Source organism: Sciurus carolinensis, chromosome 3 (assembly GCF_902686445.1).
Source record: "Sciurus carolinensis chromosome 3, mSciCar1.2, whole genome shotgun sequence".
NCBI classification, from domain to species: Eukaryota; Metazoa; Chordata; class Mammalia; order Rodentia; family Sciuridae; genus Sciurus; species Sciurus carolinensis.
This window is the reverse complement of record NC_062215.1, coordinates 127,384,182-127,402,657: the sequence shown is the minus strand read 5'-3', so window position 1 is coordinate 127,402,657 and position 18,476 is coordinate 127,384,182. Positions and strand designations below refer to the sequence as shown.

Here is an 18,476-nt window from a genome sequence, read left to right as displayed (position 1 = left end):
GCTGCCCGCCTTAGTCTTGCTTCATTATTTGATGACTAACAGTCCATTCTTCTTTTCCCTTTCTAAATCCTTCTCTGTAGTCTGCTTCCTTTTCCTAAATCATGCCAAATGTCCTTTTGAACAAATTTTCCCAATAACTTTCAACTGGATTTAGAAATCTAGATTAGATATTTCATTTCTTTTTCTACTTAATACAAACTCCATGATGTCCTTGGTCCTATCCACCAAGAACACCTCTTATTTGAGGAATAGAAATAATGCATTATCATGAGTTTGAGTTCTGGTATTCATAATTTGAGGGAAATGCTATCAGTCCCACATGTTTTAAAACCCTGGATTGCTTCTTTTTTCACTAGCACCACCAAGATTTGTGAAGAAGCTCAGTGACATTTCTACCATCATTGGTGAGGAAGTCCAGCTGCAGACGACTATTGAAGGCGCCGAGCCAATTTCAGTGGTGTGGTTCAAAGACAAGGGGGAAATTGTGAGAGAGAGTGACAACATTTGGATTTCTTACTCAGAAAACATTGCAACACTACAGTTTTCAAGAGCAGAACCAGCCAATGCTGGGAAATACACCTGTCAGATCAAAAATGACGCTGGAATGCAGGAGTGCTTCGCCACGCTCTCCATCCTCGGTTAGTACGAATAGGATGTTATTCCAAGGCACACACACACGAGGACCTGTGTTTTCTTTCATTTCTTCAATTCGATTTCAAAATCTGATGTAATTTCCATCTCGTTTCAGAACCTGCAGCAATTGTGGAAAAGCCAGAATCCATAAAAGTTACCACAGGAGACACCTGTACCTTGGAGTGTACAGTCACTGGCACACCTGAACTCAGTACTAAATGGTTTAAGGATGGAAAAGAGTTGACAAGTGACAGCAAATATAAAATAAGTTTCTTTAACAAAGTATCTGGCCTTAAGATAATCAACGTGGCACCCAGTGACAGTGGGGTATACAGCTTTGAAGTGCAAAACCCTGTTGGCAAAGATAGCTGCACAGCCTCAGTTCAAGTTTCAGGTTGGTTGGGCTTTTCATTCATCATCATAATAATGCAGTTTCTGCTTTTTATATGTCTACTTGGAAAGCTCCATCTTATATGGCATAACATGAGTCTGACATCTTTTGATCAGAGGTGGTAGACCTATAGAGTTCGAAGACAACTGTGTTCAAAAGTTACATCCCTTTCTTTTGGAGGAATTTCCAAAAGGATGTTAGGAGTAAAATCTAACCCTGTATTAGGTGAAAGTGCTTTTTTACTATCAGTTATGCTCAGGTAATTAACCCCAAGATGACTCAAAACCATAACAAAAAAGACCAAAACCCCTAGCAAGTCAACTGACACATCACACACATTGATTCCCCAGGCTTTTGACTGTGATATCCCACAGGCAATTCTTTAATATTCTTGCAAAGGAGCCAAATGGATCTAGGGATTTTCCATCAATGATTCTCTTTTTAAGTCGTTTCATATCTGATATCCCTTATTCATTGGCTTTTTCTTTTTACCACATTCAGATCGCATTATTCCTCCTTCATTCACGAGAAAATTGAAAGAGACAAATGGTCTATCAGGCTCCTCAGTTGTAATGGAGTGCAAAGTCTACGGATCACCCCCCATCTCTGTCTCCTGGTTCCACGAAGGAAATGAGATCAGCAGTGGAAGAAAATACCAGACCACCCTGACAGATAACACTTGTGCTTTAACTGTGAACATGCTGGAAGATTCTGATGCTGGCGACTACACATGTATAGCTACAAATGTGGCTGGTTCTGATGAATGTAGTGCTCCTTTGACTGTGAGAGGTCTGTTTAAAATATAGTGAAATAGAATCACATTTCCTAAATTGTTGAGGATTTTTATCACCACAATTCACAGATATTGAACTTTTTCTGATTTGTGCTCTTGTGTTTAGAACCACCATCTTTTGTTCAGAAACCTGAATCCATGGATGTCTTAACTGGAACCAATGTAACTTTCACGAGCATCGTAAAAGGAACTCCACCTTTCAGTGTTAGCTGGTTCAAGGGCAGCAGCGAACTAGTACCAGGGCCCAGATGCAATGTGTCTTTGGCAGATTCAGTGGCTGAACTGGAGTTGTTTGACGTAGAGACATCCCAAAGTGGAGAATATACTTGCGTAGTTAGTAACGAAGCTGGCAGGACTTCTTGTACAACACATCTCTTTGTAAAAGGTATGTCTGCTAGTCCATGTTTAGACAATTAGTGTACATATATAGTGATTAGATGTCTGTATCTGTGTTTGATTTCATATTTTCAATGTTAACCCTAGCCCCAGCCAAATTTGTGAAGAGGCTTAATGATTACAGCATAGAAAAAGGAAAACCCCTAATCCTAGAGGGGACATTCACTGGAACTCCTCCTGTTTCGGTGACATGGAAGAAAAATGGCATAAATGTAACTCCTTCCCAGAGGTGTAATATAACCACAACTGAAAAGTCAGCAATCCTGGAAATTCTAAGCAGCACAGTAGAGGACGCAGGACAATACAACTGCTACATAGAGAATGCTTCTGGAAAAGATTCCTGCTCAGCACAAATTTTGATACTAGGTTTGTCATGATTGCACATTCCTATCTTTGTCTACAAGCGATGATTCTGACATGCCCCCATCTTGATGGATTATCTCTCTTGGTTGCAGAACCACCATATTTTGTGAGGCAGTTGGAGCCTGTTAAGGTGACTGTTGGAGACTCTGCCTCTTTACAATGCCAACTTGCTGGAACCCCTGAAATTGGAGTATCCTGGTATAAAGGAGATACAAAACTGAGACCCACCACCACCTACAAAATGCATTTTAGGAACAATGTGGCCACACTGGTTTTCAACCAGGTTGACACTAATGACAGTGGAGAATATATTTGCAGAGCTGAAAACAGTGTGGGAGAAGTTTCATCATCAACTTTCCTTACTGTTCAAGGTGATTACAACGTTTAAAGTAAACAAACTTGTGCTTCTTCTAAACAAGATTCAAAGCCTGGTGAGGGCCACCTTTTTAGGAAGACCCAAATGCAAAATTTTCTGCTTAAGTAATTTTATCTATGGTTAGAAGTTTTTTCTTTCCTATATCCTCTACAGAGAGGGATGACTAAGTCTTCAGTTGGAAGGATCATGCATTCATTATCTTGTATAATTAAATCTCTAAGGAAAATAAGTGACCATATATTTTAAAATTCCACCTCATGAGTCTCATTGAAATTGTTAGAAGGTAGTCTTAAAAAGTAGGAGGCTCTGCTGCATGTCCAGAGATTCACCTTAGGCCAATAAATTACTCTATTGGCCTACAGATATTTTTGTACCTTGTACTGCACAAACTTGCTTCAAAAGTTTACCTACCTTTCTCCATCTCTAAGTTTATTCAAGAGTTGTTGATACTTTCTGATATTTTAATAGAAATTCCATATGTATTTTTGAGAAGAGTATTTAGTAAATTTAAAACGTCCATGAATATTCATTGCTTTAAATTCTGTTCCTGCAGAGCAAAAACTTCCACCATCATTTTCTCGACAATTGAGAGATGTGCAAGAAACAATTGGATTGCCAGTTGTTTTTGAATGTGCCATAAATGGATCAGAACCTATCTCAGTGTCTTGGTATAAAGATGGCAAGCCACTGAAAGACAGCTCAAATGTGCAAACATCATTTTTAGATAAAGTAGCCACTCTCAATATTTTTAAAACAGATAGGAGCCTTGCAGGCCAGTATTCTTGCACGGCTACGAATCCTATAGGATCTGCTTCTTCTAGTGCCAGACTCATCCTCACAGGTTTGTGGATTTTTAAACTTCTGTTTCCATAGTTGAAATTTTTGCAATCTGATACAAAGTTGGGGAGAAAACTGTGATTTCTGTCAACTGGGATGTGTCAGTAGGACGAGCCTGAAACCTTCTTTTTGTGTTCTCATAGAGGGGAAGAACCCACCCTTCTTTGACATCCCCCTGGCCCCTGTGGATGCTGTGGTGGGAGAAAGTGCTGACTTTGAGTGCCATGTCACTGGAACACAACCCATAAATGTCAGCTGGGCCAAAGACAACAGAGAGATAAGAAGTGGCGGGAACTACCAGATCAGTTACCTGGAAAACAGTGCTCACCTGACAATCCTCAAAGTGGACAAAGGAGACTCTGGACAATATACCTGCTATGCTGTGAATGAAGTGGGAAAAGACTCCAGTACAGCTCAGCTTAATATAAAAGGTATCATTTATTTTGCATGTGGTTCAACAAAGGGTAATCATTTTAATTTAGAGTAGAGTCTTAAATCACAGGTTTTATTTTGATAGATGCACGATAGGGCAACATTTTTAAACAAATGACATGAACATGCTTAAGAAAAAATAAGTTCCTCTAGAGAAAAAGTAATCTTTTAAATCTGTATTTTTCTAAAATATTGTGTCTTACCTACCCTAAGATCACCCTCTTTTCATAAATTTCTAATTTTATAAAAGACCATAAATTATTTTCATTATCTGGAAGCAGAAATGCTTAATTACACACACTGGTGTGCCCTTTATTTCAATGGTTAGCCTGGATTTTTAACTAAAAACAGAACTTCCCTTTTCTTGAAAAGTTTAAATGTAACCTGCTTCCATATTCTATTTCATTTGTCTTTTTGGTTTCTTATAGAGCGTCTAATCCCACCAAGTTTCACTAAAAAACTCTCAGAGACAATAGAAGAAACAGAAGGGAATCCATTCAAACTTGAGGGACGAGTGGCTGGTTCCCAGCCTATCAGTGTGGCTTGGTACAAAAATAATATAGAGATCCATCCAACTTCTAACTGTGAGATAACATTCAAGAACAACGTACTACTGCTGCAAGTCAAAAAGGCAGGCATGGCCGATGCTGGTTTGTACACATGCAAAGTATCCAACGATGCGGGCTCCGCTCTGTGCACATCTTCAATTGTCATCAAAGGTGAGTGACCATCATAGCCCAGCCAGTTGTCTTTTTCTTCAATGCCCATAAGATACCCATGTGCATTTCTTCTGACATCTTGACTAAGTGTAATAGACAAAAATATACATTATTTCACTGTATTATACTCTTTTCATAAATGTTTACTTAAAAAAATCTATAATTTAATTGTGTGGCTCCTGCAAATAGGTGTCATTTAATGAATAGATTAAAATCTTAACTTTCTAAATCATATTGCAAGATTCTCTCAAGGAGTTAGAAGTCAAAGCCTACTTTAAAATGTCTACACAAGTGACATGTATTTTTATGAAGCACATTTGTTTCAAAAAATGTTTGTGTTTATCACAAATGAATGTGCTAGCTTTGCTTACTATGAGTTGTATTCTAAAAACATTCCCTGAGTATATTTCTAAAGACTTATTGTTTAATATCTGTTGCCCAAAGCTTTTGGTCTGTTAAGTAAATATTAATTGCAGAAAAAAAGATAAAAATCGCTCAGAAAGATGGGTGGAAACATATTGCATATCATTATAAAAATGTATTTAAAAACACAGTCATCATTTGAGGCAAAGAAATACATTGTGTTATTTGAGATCTGTGTCTGATTTTCAGACCATAATGGCTTTATCCAGATAATCATGGTACAGATTCATCAAAATCACTTTACAAACTAACTTCCTAGCAAAGCTTCAAATTAATTAACCAGTTCTAATGATCTGCTTGGTCATCTCAGAACACATAGATAATGGGTTAATATTATAAATAGGCTAATATCACTAATAGGCTAATATTACTGAGTTTCCTTAAAATTCAAATTTGATCACTCATTTGATAGAATGAAAATGCAATACATGCAGTAAAATGAAAACCGTATTCTTAGCAATAGTTTCTATTCATGATAGTTTTGCCATTAAGTAGATAAATGCATTTCTATAGAATTCTGAGGTTTAGAATTTTTCTTAAAAAGTAAGTTCTAGAGGTTGTAATATTCATAAATGTGAACATTGGTCTTATTCTTATATGTATATAGGTCTCCAAATCATTGAATAAAACTATAACCTAACACTGAGTTGTACTTCTTACCAGGTTGCTCATGTTTTCATCCTTGGTCTTCAGTTGAACACTGAGCTTCAACTCACAAATCCTTTGGACTAGATTTAGATTTTAAATGCAACTGTAGCCACATTTAATAGCTAAGAACGAACAGAGAAAATCACATTTTAAGATTTGGGCTTATGGATGACTCAAATGTTGCCTTTCTTTTCCATAGAATAGCAATCACTGCTGCTCCAGACTAGCAGAATTGCCAAGTACACTCTGAGATTTTAGGGTTCAGCAAAAATGCAGCTGTAAGCAGGTTTGAGAGAATCAAAATGGTGCCATGTGATGCAGAGGTTGACAGTAACTGCCTCTCCGTATTTACAGTACTTAATCAGGATACAGATGCTTGGGCGATTTCTGGGCAGCATGGCATCTGTTCTTTGCTTATTTGTAAATTTTATCATTAAAAAAAAAATAAAAGTACACCATGTTAACCACTACATCCAGAGAGGAGTAATCCATGACACATATATTCATTCTACTCCAGCAACCCCAGCTACCTGTTGGAGGAAAAACTCTTAGGTTCTTTGCTTGTTTCTTTTATGGAATTTAGCACTCTTTTGCCTTTATGTTCTTCATGTTCATCATGAAAATACCTTTTCAATTCCAGAACCTAAGAAGCCACCTGTGTTTGATCAGCACCTTACTCCAGTAACTGCGAGCGAAGGAGAATTTGTGCAACTCAGTTGTCATGTTCGGGGATCTGAGCCAATTCGGATCCAGTGGTTGAAGGCTGGCAGGGAAATGAAGCCTTCAGACAGATGCAGCTTCAGTTTTGCTAGTGGGACAGCTGTGCTGGAACTCAAGAATGTAGTTAAAGCAGATTCGGGAGATTATGTGTGCAAAGCTTCCAATGTGGCTGGAAGTGACACTTCCAAATCAAAAGTAACCATTAAAGGTACAGATACCTCCAAAGTATTATGCAGTTCAAGCCAACCACTTTTCTTGTTTATTTGCGGATTATAACTTAAATCAGAATACAGTTAGACTTTTAGAAATATTAGTTATTGATCATCTGCAATTGGTAGCCTTCTGATTATAACAGAAGTATTAGGTAATTTAATGGAAATAATATCAGTACGAATTCTTTGAAATTACCCCAAGTGTACACACCCTACTTCTTGTACCTCTTTTCAGCATATCCACAAGAGTATAATTAGTAAAGTTCCAAAAATGATGCTATACTGATGTGATACAAAGTAGTTTGATGTCATAGTCCTACAGGAAATCTATAAAATAAAGCCATGCCTAGGAATACAAGATTTGATCTACTAATATGATTATAGTCCTGTCTGCAATAGCTGTCACTGGAATAAATGTCTGTGAAATTGCTTCATCTTCTGTAACCCCTTCGCATATATGAAAGTCTTGTAGTACATATTTTTGACATGGCTAAACCTCTAATGCTTATTTTACATAGGAGAATATTTATTGCACTTTTAAGGGAGTTGTAATAACAAAATATGTAAACATGTTTTTTCAGAAAAACCACCTGCAGCCCCAGCAGCTAAAAAGGCAGCAGTAGATGGAAAACTCTTTTTCGTATCAGAACCTCAGAGTATCAGAGTTGTTGAAAGTAAGTGCTTCATGAAAAGTACATCTTCATCTACCTTGTACCTTTTACTACCAATTTCATTTCAGAATCATTTTGGGATAATTAAATGCTTTCATAAATTTGTTTTCATTATTCCTTAGAAACCACTGCAACATTCATTGCAAAAGTGGGAGGCGATCCAATCCCAAATGTTAAATGGACAAAAGGGAAGTGGAGACAACTGAACCAAGGAGGTCGCGTTTTTATCCACCAAAAAGGCGATGAGGCAAAATTGGAGATTAGAGATACCACAAAAACTGATTCTGGACTCTATCGATGCGTTGCATTTAATAAACATGGTGAAATTGAAAGTAATGTTAACCTACAGGTGGATGAAAGGAAGAAACAGGAGAAGATTGAAGGTGATCTTAGAGCAATGCTGAAAAAGTAAGTCCAATCAAGAACCGTGCTTAGAAATTATTTATCTACAAAGGAATCTCTCAAGAAGCATGGATCATCGACTTCAAGGTCGAGGTTATTGAGGCATTTTAACAGAAACAGAGAAACAAATACACAGCATTTGGGTGGAAGTTAGTGGTTTGTTAGAATCTATTCCCGAATTATGAGAAAGTTTTAAGAAGGAGGTACATTTTAAAGTTTTTAAACAAAAGAAAATGGCCTATAGAGAAGTCCAAGTATTTTATGTGTGTAAGTTTGAAATTTTTGTTTCTATTCATGATTTCTTATGCTACAAATGATTTTCTAGATCAATTGTTTTAAACAGTTTCCAAATTTACCAAGAATTTCAATACAATTTAAGTTTGAACATAATTATTGAACTAATCAGCACCCAATTGCCACACATCTTTTCCGTGATGTGTTATGTTTACCTTTTATTAATTTTTTCCATTGCCATTATTATTTTTCTTTATATTTTAATTCTTTAGATAGGCTATGGCTAAAAAAGTTCACCTAAATACTTCTGCTATTCTTTTTTTTCTTAAAATCTTTGTTCACATTTCTATGCTTCGTAACAATAGTCCTATCTTAAGCCACTCCATTTCTGATCCCACATTTTTTAATTATTTCAGTAATCATGCTAAAAAGTGATCTTTCTTGAAGGAAGAATACAGAAATTTGCCTTTTCGAAGGAAAAGCAATGACACTCATATTATTTGAATGATGATAGACAATTCAAACTTACTAGAAGACAAGTGATTTGATTTTGTTTCTTATTTCATTTAGGACTCCAATCTTAAAGAAAGGACCTGGAGAGGAAGAGGAAATTGATATCATGGAACTTCTCAAAAATGTTGATCCTAAAGAATATGAAAAATATGCCCGCATGTATGGAATCACTGACTTCCGAGGTCTCCTTCAAGCCTTTGAACTACTGAAACAAAGTCAGGAAGAAGAGACACATAGATTGGTATGACCCTTTCTTTCTTTGTAGCATCTTCCTGAAAAATCCACATTAAAAATAACTAACATATCCCCTTTGAATTATCAGAAACCTACTATATAATATTATAGAATCCTACTCTATTATTTTAATATAGAACCCTATATTAGATTATTTAATATAGCCTAAAGAGCATCAAGAATGGAAGTCAAACATAGTCATGAATTCTGTAATTTAAATTTTGTTTCAAAGGTAATACTTTTTTATTCCTCTTTAGGAAATCGAGGAAATAGAGAAGTCAGAGAAGGAAGAAAAGGAATTTGAGGAACTTGTATCATTTATTCAGCAAAGATTGACCCAGACAGAGGTAAAATGAACTATGCTAATAATAGAGTATACAAATTATTCTTGGGAATGATAACAGAAGTGACTAACACATTTTAATTCTTTATTCTCCTAGCCCGTCACTTTGATCAAGGATATTGAAAATCAGACAGTTTTAAAAGATAATGATGCTATCTTTGAAATTGATATTAAGATTAATTATCCAGAAATCAAGCTGTCCTGGTACAAAGGGACTGAAAAACTGGAACCCAGTGATAAATTTGAAATAACCATTGATGGTGACCGACATATGCTCAGAGTCAAGAACTGTCAACTTAAAGATCAGGGCAATTACAGACTGGTCTGTGGTCCACATATTGCAAGTGCCAAACTAACTGTCATTGGTGAGTTAGAAAAGAACTATAAATACAAAGGGGGTGAAGGGAAAGGAGGGAGGACTTGAATAGGAAAGACAGAAGAATGAATCAGACACAACTTTCTTATTCTTATACATGAAAAAACCAGTGAAACTCCACATCATGTTCAACCACAAGAATGGGATTATAATTAGAATAAGTTATACTTCTTGTATGTATAATATGTCAAAATACATTATACTGTCATGTATATCGAAAAAGAAAAAAATTTTTAAAGAAGAAAAATAGTATAGACCACTGAAGAATAGAAAGCAAAGACTTCTTAAATTCCAGATAATTCATATGACTTTCTCTCACTTTTGGAATGGGGAAATTTTCATTGAAACTTTCTACCTTTTATTTGAAAGAATAATAAAACTTTTGAATTTCCTTAAAAAAATAAAATAAAATGTCAATCTGCATTGCTAAAAAAAAAAAGAGAAAGAACAGAGATATACAGAACTTCTGAGATTAAATTAGTGTTGAGCACATCTGCATGTGATATTGAACATAATGCATATTGTATCAAAAACAGAGCCTGCTTGGGAACGGCATCTTCAGGATGTTACTTTGAAAGAAGGCCAGACTTGCACCATGACGTGCCAATTTTCTGTGCCAAATGTAAAATCCGAATGGTTCAAAAATGGCAGACTCCTTAAACCTCAAGGTAGAGTTAAAACAGAAGTGGAACACAAAGTCCATAAACTGACCATTGCAGACGTTCGAGCGGAAGACCAGGGTCAGTATGCCTGCAAACATGGCGACCTTGAAACATCAGCAGAGCTCAGCATTGAAGGTGGGTGGAAGATTGTGGAAGAAGTTACTGCGTTTGGCCCTAGGGCAGTAGCAAACTTGGCAGATCTCCTGCTGCCCTGCCATCAGACATACCTCATAGGACTGTCTGACCTAATTTCCTACTGAATATATTCAGACTGTCGACTTCGATTTCAAAATTCATACAAATCAAAAGGGAAAGATGCTGACCAGTGCTGGTTCCTTTTCATGTTTCTTTTAGACTATAAGCAAATTTTATTCTAGACTGAGATATGACTTGCAAAGGTTATTTCTGTTTAAAGTCTAAATTCCATAATTTTCATGTCAATGATTCTGATTCCTAGAAAGAAATCTGGGAGAGGACAAGATGTCCTGACTATGAATCTGGCTAGGAATTGATATTTTGTTCATAGGACATAATGTTATTTTATGTATATAAATTTTTATAGATCAAATCAAAAACATATTTGCTATTAATTAGTTATTTTTCAAAAATTCTGGTTTCATTTGAGAATCCTGTTCCAACATTCTGAGTCTCTGAAGTTAAGCAAAATCTAAGAATTTAAGAGTGACAATATTTATTTCCTAATTATTTAATTGTAAGCATTTTACGAAAACACCCTCAAACTTCACTGAGAAAAAATATATTCTGTTAAAATAATAGTATCTATGTGCAGCTGTTGGCAATCTTTTTTAGTTGTTGAAACATAATTATATGACATCATATTTACATAAACATTTCTATTTTTATGACTTACTTTATAATGATTGTCAATGACTGGTTATATTTTAAATTTAAAAAATCTTAAATGGTTTTCAAATTAAAGGGTTCATTTGAAAGTGCTAATCATTTTTTTAAATGATTAAATATCTTAAATATAATTCTTCAATGAAAATAGCTCACCAGAGTACTATGTATATTAAGATGCTCATGATAGTGTTACACATGTGATTCCAGATTTCCAGATAAAATTTTTGAGGACTCTCCACTCCAGGACATTCTCCTAGAAAACACCACTTCTACCAGTGTCTTTATGTTTGCCCATATATGTTTAGAAAGCAGGTTTCCAAACTCTTAAAAGAATCCTTTAAATTTAGAAGTGCAGATTTCTTATTGAGTTGAAATTATTTCACAGGGAAAGTTATCCATGTGAGATAAACAATTCTAGAGTGAATAGCAAAAATTATTTTACTGAGGCAAGAAAGAATTCCACAGAGGAATAAATTGTAGAGTAAAATCAAATTTACTTTCTATTTATAAGTCTCCCATCTCCCTAATGTTTTCAAAATTAACTTTTTGGTTATAATCTCCCTGTAGCACTTCTTCATATAAATATTTTAAGGACTCTTGGGGATTTCCTTATACTCTCCTACATTGACCCAGTAGGAATGCATTGAGGAATTGGGATGATTTTTATTGACACAGGAGAGCATTTTGTTCTTCTTTTTCATTTTTTACCTTCTTCTACTTCACAATTGGCTAAAAAGATGCAGATTTTAAATACCTGAGTAAAAAGTAAGTATAAAAGGGACTCCTCTCTACACAGTCTAACTTTAAATTCCCCTTGTATTTAAACAGCTGAACCGATTCAGTTTACAAAGCGCATACAGAACATTGTAGTGAGTGAGCATCAGTCTGCTACCTTCGAGTGTGAGGTGTCCTTTGATGATGCCATTGTAACATGGTACAAAGGACCAACAGAACTGACCGAGAGCCAGAAATACAACTTTAGGAATGATGGTCGCTGCCATTATATGACCATCCACAATGTGACCCCAGATGACGAAGGTAATTTCATTGACAGTGAATATGTAATTTAAATCTCATCTGTTTTATATGTTTCCACTCCTGTACACACTTGTACTCTATAATTCTATGTAGAATACTTTTTTTTTTAGAAAAGACAAGTATAAATAAAGATATGTATATACTTAACTAAAGAGGTGTCATTTGGAATGTACCAGAAAACTCAAGTTCCATGATTCTTCTCTTTAGGTGTCTATTCAGTAATTGCTCGACTGGAGCCAAGAGGTGAAGCAAGAAGCACAGCAGAGCTCTACTTAACAACTAAAGGTGAAAGCACCAAAATAATAACCCTGTTGAGATCTCTAAAACAAATACCCCACCCAGACAATTCTAAATACAAAATGTCTTTTTTTTTTTCTTTTGCAGAAATCAAACTTGAGCTGAAACCTCCTGGTAAATTTTTTCTTTTTTTTATATCAATCCTTGCTTACAATAAATTCAGGGTAATTTTTGTAAATAACAAAAGCCAAATAACAATGCATAAAATATCATATCTCTTTTTGGTAAAATATTATTCAGAAAATAGTTGTCAATAAAGTAATGAAATGTTAAATTTTGTGAATTTGGGAAATTAGAGATAACAAGGTCTCATTCAGCTGATATCCAGGATCATGGAATTCATAGTGTGACCAAGAAAAGAAACAAATTTTCACAGGAAATAAACTTGCCTGTTTGGTTACATACAAAAGAACATTTAATGTTTTGTGAATGTATTTGATTGTGCTATTGGAAATGCCTAACAATCAAACACATCTTAGTTACCTAATAAATACCAATATTCTCAGTTCTTCTGTGCTTATCATACATATCCCTTTACAGATATTCCTGACTCCAGAGTTCCAATCCCAACCATGCCTATCAGAGCAGTACCACCAGAAGGTAAGGCCTAGCACCTCCACACCTAGGCTTGGCTGGAGCAGCAACATTCTACCACTAGGAAATGACCAATGCCCAAACTGCAGCAAAGTCATAACGCATACTTCCTATCATAGTCTTCACAGTGCAATTACAAAAATCAAAGCAAGTGTAGTTACAGTTATAAATATATGCTAGATCTAGTTGTCCTGATTGATAAATTGGAACTATAATAACTTTGGAGTACTGAAAGAAATGCATGTCACACAAAACAGAAAACTAAAATAAATTATTGATGATGATATTTATATTCTTCAGAAATTCCTCCTGTGGTTGCTCCTGCTATCCCTCTTTTACTACCATCACCTGAAGAAAAGAAACCACCAGCAAAACGTATTGAAGGTATTATATGTCATCCACTTAAATGTCAAAATACAGAATTTCACCACGACTGGCATGGAAAACGTTGCTTACTATAACACGTTCTCCCTCTAGTGGTCAAGAAGTGGAATTGCCTTCAAAACTTAATTATTTCAAGTATTAACTGACTAAATGTGTAGGACATTTGTTTAAAACTCTGAAAATCATTAGACAAACCAAACACTATGTTTAGCACTAAAACATTTTGTTTTAAAGGCATCACTTAAACATTTAATTAAATTTGGTTCTTATTTTCCAATTATGAGTAACAACAAAAAATGAAAACATTTTCTTATGCAGCTTATAGGGAAAAAGTGCAAATTGCAAATTATGGTTTGGGTTTTCCTCTCAATTTTAATGTTAACTACTCTTTAATCCACTGTTTTACAAAAATATGTTTTAAGAGCTGGGGAATAGCTTAGTGGTAGAATATTCACCTATTGTGTAAGGCCCTAGGTACAATCCCCAGCACCAAAAATGCACAGCATTCTCACACACACACACACACACACACACACACACATGATATGATTTAAAATGTCTTCGACACAGTTGGACTTTTTGATTTGTTTTGCTTTTTGATACCTAAAGCATGAGCCTTTAAGTATACCATGAAATTGCATATTTCATGTTATTAAATACTTATGAAATTATACTCTTTACATGCCAAGTCTGCTCAACTATGACAACTATGAGACATTCTAGAGTTACAGTTCAGAATTGCTGCCAGAATTGTCTCAGAATGATCAGAAAAAAAGTTACATACCAAAGTCCTATTTTTCCATAACCATACCACTACTACTATAATACCTTCAAGGGTTTGACTTGTTAGTCTCATAAAGTCTTCTATAAGTGGTATCTAATGCTTGAGTTATTTTTTAGCCACTCTGAAAGGAAATCGGTTTAAAAAATTCTGTTTTGTGAGTAATACAATCTCTTAAGGCAAACTTTTTTATAATTTATATGAACATAGTAAAATATATTTCATCTACTAGTGATACTAAGGATGAACGAGAATCAAAAATCATAAATCAGATTTCATTTATATTTCTGTTGTCAAAAATAATCTCTTAACAATTTGTTTTTCAATGATAGTGTTAACATGGCTAAGTTTGTGAAACCTAAGAGGTTAACTCATATTTAAAAAATTAGAGAACAGTAATTGATTCATGAACACTGGAGGCCATGGTTCAGTGCTCTTAGGAATCATGATCAAGGTATAACAGCAGCAACAACAAAGAAAGAGTCACAAACATGTATAATGCAGAGGACTTCAGTTACACTAATCCACTTGCTTTCTTCCTGCTGGAAGACTGGGTGTTCATACCTAAATGAAACAAAGATGAAAATACGTACATTTGCCATTTATAATACCATTTAGATTCATTATGCATGTTTTGAAAACTTTAATCAGGCACAAAATCAGTGAAAATACAAGATCATAGTATATATTCTACCTTCCTCCAAAACCTTTTTTTTTTGTTTTTTTGTTTTTTTGTTTTTTTGTTTTTTTTTGCTTTCTAGTCCAAGATCTTTCTGAAACAAGCATGTTACGTTACAATGTTCAGACTCTCTGGGTATCATCATCAACATATGAAAAACTAAGACATTTCAATAAACTTCTTAATTCCCTGAGACCACTTTACTATATATCTGACATCTGACTGTTTTTTTCAGTGACTAAAAAGGCCGTGAAGAAAGATACCAAAAAAGTTGTTGCCAAGCCCAAGGAAGAAGCACCACCACCTAAAGGTATTGTAATTAATTAATCAAAAAGCAGTTCATAATGTTTTTCTCTTGGTTCAAAGTTTTGAATCCTAAATAATGGAAGGCAGAGAAAGCATAAGAATCTGAAGTCACAAAATGTTACCTCTCCCTTCATCCTTTCACATCTTCCTCTCCTATCTTCCTGTGCCTGCCCACTCTCAGCACCCAATGGCAACAAGAATGCTTGTTCTGACTCATGGTTCAAAGGACCTATAGTCCCTCAGCTAGTCTTAACCAAGTCCTCCCAATAGAAGTGCAAGGTTGTGCCAACCTCAAAGGCTGCTCCCACCCAATTCAAGATCCTCCCTTGTTTACACAATGTCAGTTTTGCAGGAAAAATACTTTTTTTGAAGGAAAATCAATCAAATCACTTTAATACACCCTAGTAGGCACTGAGGAGAACATTTACATAACTAAATTTGAACAGTTTTAACCTGTTTGACTAAGATTGAAGTACAGTAGCTCTTGAAAGAAGGAGAATACAGGAGCACAAGAAATGCAACACTCAGACTTTTCTGAGTGGTCACTTGTGAAATGTTATAGAATAAGAAGAAGCTCAAAAGGCGTGGATGTTTCATGAACTTTATAGTTGAAGAAAACAAATGCATTATATTTTAGTACTGGACAAATCAACTCTCCCTTTTGTATTTGGTGTAAATTTAAATTATTTTAAATCAACCTGAACTAGAATCAGACTTCATCTCTATGCTGATTTTTTGTTAATCTGGCATGGCATAACATTTCTAATGAGTTAGACCTAGAAACTATAAAGGAATGTGATAATTCCTGGTAGGGGTGGTGCATTAGGAGTCATGCATCGTACAAATGATTAATGATAATGCACAGAATTAGGGAATGTTCAACAATACATAATCTAAAAATAAACATGCATTTTGTTTTTGAAGTCCCAGAGGTTACCAAGAAGCCTCCACCTCCTACTACCTTAATTCCAGCAAAAGGTAAATAAAAAGAAATTATTCCATTTATTCCTAAGATTTGCATTTCTATTATTTATTCTTATTTTTAAATAGTAGGCTTCTAGATTATTGTAAAGTTGTAGAATCTCGTCTGTCTTATTAAAATTAGCATTAGAAGTAATGACAATTTCAGCCAAGTTATGGAACCAACCCAGCTGTCTATCAATCAATTTATCAGAAAAATTGATAGAGATAATTTGGAATGTGTGTGTTGAACTTTTACTTAGTCATAAAGAAGAATGAAATTATGTCATTTGCTTATAAATGGATGGAACCGAGGACAGAGTGATCAGTGAAATAAGTCAGATTCAGACAGTCAAGAGCCAAATGTTTTCTCTCATACGTGGAAGCTGCTGGGGATCAGGGTAGGAAGGTTAAAAAAGAGATGTCACAAAAATAGAAGGAATACCAGTAGAATACAGGAGGAGGATCAAGAGGGAGAGATGAGGGAAGAACATAGGGAAGTTCTGGGAATAAAATTTACCAAATCATGCTATGTCTGAATATACCACAATGAATTCCACTTTAATGTACATAACTATAATGTAGTGATTTTTTAAATAATAACAATAGAAGGGAAACCAGTAGACTAGATTAAGGGGATCAGGGGAAGGAAGGTAGGAAGGAAAAGGGAAGATTCTGGGGAATGGGATTGATCAAATTATGTGCACATATGAATATGGCATAATGAATCCCTCTATTATGTATAATTCTAATGCACCAATAAAATAAAAATAATTTAAAAATGAAGTAATGACTATTTCATACTGCTCCTATCCCAGAAAAAGAGACCCAGTTACACATTCAGCTCCTCTGTGCAATGGCATAGGGAGAAAAGTAGTGAGGGATAGACGGGAAAAGCTATCTCTTATTATTTTAGTTGTAGTTAATACAACTGTTAAGGATCACATAAATCATGCTAACCTTAAAGTTCTTTCTAAATCTGTTGTATAAAAACAACTGTTTGACTTGGTTGCATAATTCTCAATGTTATCTTTATTAAACTAATGGGTCACATTTGATAGTAAAAAATGCAGGTACAAAAAAATGCATTTGCAGGAATAATTGAAACTTTAAATAAAGATTAACTGCAGAAACATTAAATATAAATTCCATTAAATTATCAAATATTAAAATGTTTCCATGGGAAGTAAATGGGGGTTCTGCACACTGGATCTCCCACAAAACAATGGAAGGGGTATGCATATGATATTATTTGTTGAATCCATATTTTTGATACTGGAAAACTCTTCAAAAGTGGAGTACATCTTGATATTCTCAGTCGTGTATCATAGTCAATAAAAAAGAGCACCAATGCAGATAAAAAAATGTTATCAATATAATGCTGAGATGTGAGGTACTTGATAGTGTTTGACTGTAGATTTTCATTTAATAAAGTAGTTGAATGGATGTAATTAATATGCTAATATTTATTTGCCTTTTAAATTTCTTTTAGCTCCAGAAATTATTGATGTATCCTCTAAGGCCGAAGAAGTAAAAATAACCACTATATCCAGAAAGAAAGAAGTTCAGAAAGAAAGGGAAGCTGTATATGAGAAAAAGCAGGCGGTCTATGAGGAGAAGAGACTTTTCATAGAGTCTTTGGAAGAGCCCTATGATGAATTAGAAGTGGAGCCGTACACAGAGCCCTTTGAAGAGCCCTATTATGAAGAACCAGACGAAGACTATGAAGAGATCCAGGTACAAGCTAAGAGGCAAGTTCATGAGGAATGGGAAGAAGACTTTGAAGAAGGGCAAGAATATTATGAAAGGGAAGAAGGTTATGACGAAGGGGAGGAAGAATGGGAAGAGTCTTACCAAGAGCGAGAAGTAATTCAAGTTCAAAAGGAGGTTTATGAAGGTATGTGTGAACTGGGCACTCTTCTTTTTAGCTCAGCTTATTGCATTTTCAGTGCTTTTAGCCTGATTTGCAATGGATGAAATGATCACTTAGATTTCTTAAGATCAGAATCTTTTAAAACTTCATCTTTAAAAAAGTCATTTCCTTCGAGTTATTGTCATGATGAATTTCATTAATTAGTTCCATTTCCAAGTTCCAAGTGCTGTTTTCCAATGCAGAAGTTCCAGCTTGCACTGTTACTGTATCCTTCTTGATTCCACTTTGAAACCAGCACTGTCATGTCAGCAATATGCTACCC

General features: G+C 35.0%; 1 protein-coding gene across 1 annotated transcript in view; it reads left to right on the top strand.

Moving 5' to 3' along the window:
* Positions 1-18,476, top strand: part of Ttn (titin) — a 265,315-nt gene that overhangs the window by 89,984 nt on the left and 156,855 nt on the right. Inside the window, 24 exon segments of the mRNA XM_047544703.1 lie at positions 357-638; positions 749-1,027; positions 1,526-1,813; positions 1,924-2,202; positions 2,301-2,579; positions 2,669-2,947; positions 3,506-3,793; positions 3,933-4,220; positions 4,650-4,940; positions 6,652-6,939; positions 7,525-7,617; positions 7,737-8,022; positions 8,821-9,004; positions 9,255-9,344; positions 9,438-9,705; positions 10,253-10,513; positions 12,071-12,280; positions 12,488-12,565; positions 12,665-12,691; positions 13,118-13,177; positions 13,472-13,555; positions 15,251-15,325; positions 16,246-16,299; positions 17,774-18,178. Of these exon segments, the coding sequence (XP_047400659.1) occupies positions 357-638; positions 749-1,027; positions 1,526-1,813; positions 1,924-2,202; positions 2,301-2,579; positions 2,669-2,947; positions 3,506-3,793; positions 3,933-4,220; positions 4,650-4,940; positions 6,652-6,939; positions 7,525-7,617; positions 7,737-8,022; positions 8,821-9,004; positions 9,255-9,344; positions 9,438-9,705; positions 10,253-10,513; positions 12,071-12,280; positions 12,488-12,565; positions 12,665-12,691; positions 13,118-13,177; positions 13,472-13,555; positions 15,251-15,325; positions 16,246-16,299; positions 17,774-18,178 (5,016 nt within the window).